The sequence below is a fragment of the Hemibagrus wyckioides genome, linkage group LG16 (genome assembly GCF_019097595.1).
Source record: "Hemibagrus wyckioides isolate EC202008001 linkage group LG16, SWU_Hwy_1.0, whole genome shotgun sequence".
NCBI classification, from domain to species: domain Eukaryota; kingdom Metazoa; phylum Chordata; class Actinopteri; order Siluriformes; family Bagridae; genus Hemibagrus; species Hemibagrus wyckioides.
Genome location: NC_080725.1, coordinates 5,690,744 through 5,698,316, shown reverse-complemented (window position 1 = coordinate 5,698,316; position 7,573 = coordinate 5,690,744). Strand labels below are relative to the sequence as shown.

Sequence of the window (7,573 nt, the reverse complement as noted above, 5' to 3'; positions counted from 1 at the left end):
GTCAAACAGTTATTTTTCAAGAGAAAAGACTCTTAATTGGTGAGCAGTGCTATTTTTTTTTTTTTGCCTCAGTTTTGATTATCTACAGTATAACATGATATGTTAGAAACTTGCTTACTAATAAACCTGAAGGTATTTCGGATTTTGACACTGTGTACTATTGTGTCAATCAGTATATGAAGCAATTTTTGTACTTTCACTGCCTTCAAGACATTATGGTTTTATGCAGTAACAGACAGATAGGAGTTAATGCACCGGAACAGGGATTACATCAGGTGTGTTTATTCCAGTATTGACACACACACACACACCCAAAACTCCTAGAGCATGTATCAATCCCTGCATGTGAAATTCTTAACACTGACTGTGCATTTGTGTCAAGCACTTACTTACACCCTCTGTGAGCGTGCCTGTGCATGTGTGTGTGGAGGTGTTAAACATTGTGTTATGTAAGTGTGAGACCCATTGCTGTTTGAATGCTGATTATCAAATGCTCTAGTCAGGGAAAAGACAATGCCAGGTGTAAATCTACATACACAGATCTTCATAATGTTGTTTTTTTTTAATATATATTATTAATATTTTATTTGTTTTTATTTTTATCTTTCATTTGAAATCTCCTGGCTGTTGTGATGGAGCACAATCTGGCTGTTGTGATGGTGCACAGCTCCTTGATGTCTGGATCAGTTCCAAGCTTGGTTTACTGTCTGAGTTTCTGTGCATGATTTTCGCTTTGTCTGCGTGGGAAAATATTCAGTCCCTTTTAGCTTTTGCGTCCTTTATTGTGTTATAGATTACATTAAAAATGGATTACAATTTTTTGACATAGTTACATATAATGACACAGCAAAAAAAAAATTTTTTTTTGCAAGTTTATTAAACATTAAAAGATAATTTCTATTAAAATTCAGATGCTTTATTCAGTACCTTGTAGAACCAACATTTGGCAGCAATTACAGCTTCTGGTCTCTATAAGCTTTGAACACCTGAATTTGGTTGATTCCTTTCCTTCTCAAGTTCAAACAGATTGGATGGCGAATGTTTGTGAACTGTGGGGATTAAAGACTGGGCTTTACCAGTTTACTGGATCGTACCAGTTCATGAACAGTACCTAGTTTTCTCCGGAGGGAGCGCTTAGAGTTCAGTCCAAAGAGTTAAAACTTTGTTTCATCAAACCAAAGAATGTTTTTCCTCCATATTCTTTAAAATAACTGCTATATACCTTTTACTCAGGAATGCTGTCCATCTTGGCTGATTGATAGAGCATTTCTATGTCTAGAATCTAGGTCCTCTCTGCAGAGGACGTCCGAAGCTCTGTTAGTGTGGCTACCGGCATGGACACATCTCAGACCAAAGCTCTTTTTCCTAGAAAGTAAGCCCTAGGAAGATTCCTGGTATCCTAAACCACTCTGCTTTTGGGACCATTCAAATATTTACAAATGGTCTTAAATCCTTGCCCAGATCCATGACTCCACACTTAATCTGTACATCATGGTTTGGGTTTTGGACCCACACTGTGAATTGTATGACCTTATTACACTCACATTCAAAATTATATCCAATCAGTTGAATATGCCATGGTGTATGTGTGTGTGTGTGTATATATATATATATATATATATATATACATATATATATATTCTTTGAGCTCTGAACAGCAGTCACAACTGAATTCATTTAAAAAACATTTATTTCACAACAGCACAAGTGTCATCAGAGTGATACATGTGTTCTTACTGCCAAAGTATGCACTATAATGTAATCTAAATAGACACGTGAACTTTTTAATCAGTTTCCATCAATGGGAAACTATAGCCCAAAATCATAGTACAGTTTCATTTAATTACTCTGTTCACTTCTTGGGTGCGATGGCTTCATTCTCAACATTCCAGTTGCGTGACTGAAGCCGTGATTCATCGCTGTTGTTGGTCTAGCTTTCTCCAGTTTCTCTGCCCATACACTGTTGCTCCTATATCACAGTTATCAATCGGTTTAACTCCAGGACCAGTTCTTTGCCTTACTATCAGTATAAAAACCCCGTCCCAGATCAGCTTTTACCTCCATATTGCTGTTTCTTTCATTCACTCTCTATGTCAAATAAAGCTGTATTTAATACATTGGACCAAACAAGTACACAACCCATAAAATATTACAAAACAACATAACACAGAGGATTTATGTAAAAAAATAATTTTATAAACATACAAGACATCGAGATTTGTGTAAAAGTTGAAGCAGTTCCACAAAACGTGTTTGAATAGCAACACAACCTCATTTTCTTTTCACATAAAGCTTTTATACAAATGTTGTGTATAGTTAAGGTTGGGACACGATCCCCACCCCATGACAGTGATTTCGATTTTTTTTCTTTTTTTTTAATCTGGCATCTTATCAGTTTCCTTTACAAGTAATGCTAAGAACAGCAATTAAATAGATCCAACACATTTACAGTTACCAAAATATCATGTACATAAGAGAACTAACCACAACAAAAACATATTTAACAATCATAACTTGTAGAATCCTCTGAGTGCCTGTATGGCTTTGATTTAAATAAATAGAGCTAAATACATTCAGACATGTAAAAAGATAAATAAAACTTATAGTAAACGACCCATTTTGACAGAAGGTACCATAAAGTTTAGTTCTGCCGCTGTTTCAAAATATGATATAAATCTGATAGAAAGTTGTCCACCGATGCTATTAACCTTAATGCAAGATCTCTTGTGATGACATTAAATACTGAAACTGGAATGTCACTTTGGCCTTTGCAAAAAAAAAAAAAAAAAAAAAAAATACACGATTAATTACCCAGATACAAAATGTGCTCATTACAGCGGCTGCAATCAAAAATGCTCCAATAAATTATACACTGTATTTCGTTTACAATCATGGTCTATTGAAAATACAGGTCTGAGTAAGACTGCAAGAAGAAAAGCACACAGACTTACACATTTGTACTTGGCTGATATCCTGGATGGCTCTCTAGTAACAAAGGAAGCGTGCAAGTCTGGAGTTTAAAGCACTTTGCAAGTCAGTAAAGGCAACAGCATGTGTTATATAACAACAGTCTCAATACAGTGTGCTACACAGGCACCCCGTTCTCTCTGCCAACATAAAAATATTCTTTCTTCTCTGTACACGTCTCTTTTAGTCTAAACACACCTCTGACCGACTCTGAACACCTAGTTCTGGTGATAGAAGAAACATTGTTTTTAAAGAGAATTTCATATCTGTATAGCTTATAAAGCACGAGAGTCTTTGAACCAGATGTCCGCTCAGTTGCAGGGTTTCTGTCTTTCTGAAATGTGCCTGTTGTAAAGATGCTCCAGGCCAAACACAGAAAATTGCACGTTTTCTAGTGCAGCCAGTGCAGAGGCTTCAAGTGCAGCTGCGCTACTGCCGTCATTCAGGGCGCAGACCTATTAAAGAGCCCGACTGTAACAGTGGACAACGGGGGTCACTTCCCCTTCTCCATCAAACACACCACTCCTAGGGGCATTTTGCTTGGTTCAGTCCTCAGTGTCAGGCTGCACTCCCAGCATGCCGTGCAACTCCTCTGCGGTGTAGCCCAGGAGGTTCTGGAGGTCACAAACAAAGCGGTAGACGTAGCGTTTTCCAGCTGTCTTGTGGATGATGTTCTTGTCGTAGTAGTAGCGCAGGCCACGGCTTAGCTTCTCATAGTTCATCTTGGGCTTGTTCTTGCGGCGGCCCCAGCGGCGAGCCACCTACAGAGAAACACGTGGACAAAATTTGTGAGAATTCGTGTACACCATGGAGATTTTGATTTTATTTTATTATTTAATAATTTTCACATAAATGCAAACACTCTTACCTCATCAGGGTCAGTGAGTTTGAATTCCCAGCCATCTCCAGTCCAGCTGATAATGCCCTGACAGGTTGTATCTGTCAGGAGTTCCAGCAGGAACTGCCACAGCTGGATAGGGCCACTTCCTATAAAGGACAACACATTAACAGCAGGGGTTTAATTAAAATCAGAAAGTAAAAAAGAAAAGTAAAAAGTGAATGAAAGAAACTAATGTACCACGCACCAGTAAATCCAGCAAGCACAGCGGCAGGGATGACCGGTTTGCCCTGCTCCAGCGGCTCATTTCTCTCTTGTACATAGTCTTTGAAGGACAGGCCTTGCTTGCCCAGGCTCAGTGGCACTGCGCTGTACTCGTCATCAAAGCTGTCATAAGATGGCACACGCTGGGTGTCAGCCAGGGATGACTGACTGCCCCACGAGTGCAGGACACGCTCGGTTCCCTCCAAACTGTCCACACTCTCAACAGAGGTCTGCTCATGGGATGAGACTACAGGATGACAGACAAATTGGCATCATAATCATCATAATGATCTAATAGCTTGTCAGGTGACAGATTCGTTTAAGCAAACAGGTTATTAGACTCACAGTGTGTGTTAAGGCGTGGCTGTGCTTTGGCATTTGGGAATTCCTGGTTGATGTAGCTGACGTTCACCGTGCTCAGTTGAGGTTTTGGGAACATGGAGAAGTCCGGCTCGGGGATCAGAGGGGTGGGACTATCCGGGGTCTCAAATAGCTCCCTTAGGAGACTACTAGTATTGTCTGAGGCCTGCAGTGCATACTGTGTGTCCTCCACACTGAAACCTTTAAACACAAACATGTCTAGTTAACATTTGTTTAGCCCAAGTGAAAGGCTTTCAAAAAATAATAATTTGCTCTCCCTATATATAGATATAATATTCATTATATCTATACTTGATATATTCACTAAAACACACAGACAAACAATAACAGACATGAATAAGATGCCTGCATAAATACATGCAGGAGAAGAGGCTTTACCTCTCATCATCTGTTCTAGGTGCTCCCAAAGAATATCGCCCACGAAATCTGGAGCTAATTCCAAGAAACTGTCTTTCCCCAGGTCGCACAGCTCCTGGCCGCTCATATCAAACTTGAAGAAGTTCACATTGGTGAGGCTGAACTCGCCAGCAGCCCAGTGCAGCCACTGTTGGACATGCTGCTTGCTCCATTTCCATGGGTCTGAAAGATGAATTTTATGTTATGAATTTTAATGTTAGAAGTTAGAATTCATTCAACTGAATGAAACCTTTTTGTTTTTTATCATTTCTGAACAGTTTAGGAAGCAGAGAGTGACTCACTGTTTGAGATACCCCAGATGCGTTGGACTTTGCTGAAACCATTAAAACTGTCTTTAAGAGCCTGGCTCATCACTGCTTTGCTGCAGGGAGTCAACAATGGCACGGAGCATGGTCCCAGATCTGAAAAACAGTGGGATTTAGATGTAAATACACTACTACTCCATAAGACACAATTACTATACTTTAGGTTGTTGAAAGTAATTTTCATTTTTATAGGGTTTTGGAACGTCACAAATTTCTGTTCATGATTGTGCACCCTAGCTTTTCATTGTGCTTTTGAATCATGTGTACAATACATTACTGATGTAAACTTATACTGATGTATATCTCTACCTTGTGGAGCGCACTCCAAACCAGATGGGACTTCCTGAGCTGCCGGCTCCTCCTCCACTAATGGGTAAAACCCAGAGAACAGAGACATGGGGTCTTCAAACAGCTCCAGAGCTACCTGCCTCTGTAAAAAAAAAATAAATAAATAAAAAATAAGCATCACTTTATGAGCATAGTGAGTGCTACCGTATTACTGTACCACACAAAAGGGCCATTATGTTCTCAAACTAATTATGGTAAGCAGTAAATTCAGGATAGTGTTTACTGCCAGCCAAGTGACGGGTCCACTAATTACATTGATGGAAAAGAAAGAAGAAAAAAACACAGACAATGAATCATTAAAGTTTACAATGTCTGTTGAAAGTCACATTGGTAAGGCAGTCACAGATAACGCACAAGAGGAAAAAACCCCGAGGGCACTCCCTTCTGCATAGGCAATATTACTCAAACACGAAACGACGGAGCCTTTGACCATATTTGGCTTTCCTGTTCCGTGTCAGGCAGGCTGCGCGTGGGCGGAACGTCCAATCAGGACGCCGCAGAGCTACTCTCCCAGAATCAGATTAAAACCTGTCCTGTTCCTTTTAGATTAGATTAGACCTACATTCACAGCGGTCAAACTCGGCTATGAAGCTTCATACACTCATTATTCTACATCTGCTCATTATCATCCTTAGCGCACAGAGGTCGGCATATATGTTTTTCATTAACCAGAAGGAACTGAAAAATCTAAATAAATAAATACGGTCTAGATTAATCACTATGTCTGCTGAGAATTATTCAACCCCTCTCAACATTTGACTGAAGACGTGAAATGCCAATTAAATCAATGATTACTCTTAATTAAAGATGCGGTCAGTCAGAGGCAAGTAAAGTACAAGATCAGAAAACCCTCTGGTCCTTACCTTCAGGCGGCGATAACCCGATGACAGAGGTGTCACTTGGTCCATGGTGAGGTCACACATTGCACTCTGCAAAAATAACCAGGAAAAATGTTAAAGTCTAGCCTCCCCATCCGTAGCGCGCGAGCAGAGCACTCAAAAGGCGCGAGTTGGTCGAATCCGCGTTTATTTTTCGGCCATGCGTCATATTTCGGTTCCACCCATAGTTTACATTTTTTATAGGGGGAATTGGGGGTTAGGGGTTCCTCATTGCTGAGAAGTGACTCATCGCGCAATAAGTCAGCAGGCCGGGCGGACTATGGAAAAATGAGATGAGCGACCACCACAAAATGTTTATTACACATTCCGGTCAAGACCCATTATGTAATACGTACCATGCACGTCAAACTCAACAAATCTTTCTACTCAGAAATGTCCCGATAAACTAATCTAATTCACTGAATTACTATTCTGAATTCTGAATATTTTTCAAAAGCAATGCTCAGTAATCATCCCTAATGCACAGAGGCTTAGAGTTTCCCGACAGAGGACCATACACCGAAGCGTACTAACCTGTTGAATGTTTCCGCGGAGGCAGGAACGATATATCAAATCACAGACTGTCAAAGCGCAGTTTCCTAGTAGAGTTAGTCCTTCCCAGGGTATATTTTGAAAGTAATCCTGTGAATAATCGCCCGGCTGACTCACCAAAGCAATGTGTTATAATAATACAGAGACCTGCTGGTGAATGAAGCAGCGCGCGCCTCTCAACGCTCTTTACAGGAGGCGGTGGGCGGAGCCATGGCGCGTAGCGACTCCGCCTCTCGCCGTAATTTCTGACCTGACGTTTGAACAAACATTACCATGGTATTAGTAACATCAACAATTTATCGCCAAGGAACCTAAGAAATTATTATTATTATTTTTATAATTATTATCTCACAGTGTTACTTAATGTTCTTTATTGATTGGTAAATTCATTTTAAAAGATCCCGGCTCAGACAGTATAGCTCTGGCTGCAAGGTGTAAATTAAAGCTCTCATTCTAATTAAGGAATATTGTACAAGAAAAAATTGTGAATGAATGACTACGAGTGCAATATTGCTTTTATACGACAGTAACGAGTTAAAATATCGACATTTCTGACACAATATGGCCAAATGTTCTGTTTATTTTTGCTCCACTAGCAGAAATAGCCCCTAAGGAACGCTCTC

General features: G+C 40.0%; 1 protein-coding gene across 1 annotated transcript; it reads right to left on the bottom strand.

Annotated features, from left to right (window-relative positions):
* Window positions 1-1,672: 1,672 nt before the first annotated feature.
* ets2 (v-ets avian erythroblastosis virus E26 oncogene homolog 2) lies at window positions 1,673-7,132 on the bottom strand. Its single transcript, XM_058412217.1, has 9 exons — window positions 6,933-7,132; window positions 6,384-6,449; window positions 5,482-5,602; window positions 5,149-5,268; window positions 4,829-5,029; window positions 4,415-4,630; window positions 4,053-4,316; window positions 3,836-3,954; window positions 1,673-3,728 (listed from the first exon to the last, which is right to left on the bottom strand). The coding sequence occupies exons 2-9, from the start codon at window positions 6,441-6,443 to the stop codon at window positions 3,513-3,515; spliced, it is 1,317 nt and encodes a 438-aa protein (XP_058268200.1). The 5' UTR covers window positions 6,444-6,449; window positions 6,933-7,132; the 3' UTR covers window positions 1,673-3,512.
* Window positions 7,133-7,573: the final 441 nt, after the last annotated feature.

Excerpts from the sequence above, each read along its gene's own strand:
- ets2 (XM_058412217.1), bottom strand. The coding sequence starts at position 6,443 with ATGTGTGACCTCACCATGGACCAAGTGACACCTCTGTCATCGGGTTAT. Across the intron at positions 5,030-5,148 it reads CATCTGGGGTATCTCAAACA|ACCCATGGAAATGGAGCAAG; the intron begins GTGAGTCACTCT and ends TTCATCTTTCAG. Across the intron at positions 4,631-4,828 it reads CCTAGAACAGATGATGAGAG|GTTTCAGTGTGGAGGACACA; the intron begins GTAAAGCCTCTT and ends TTGTGTTTAAAG.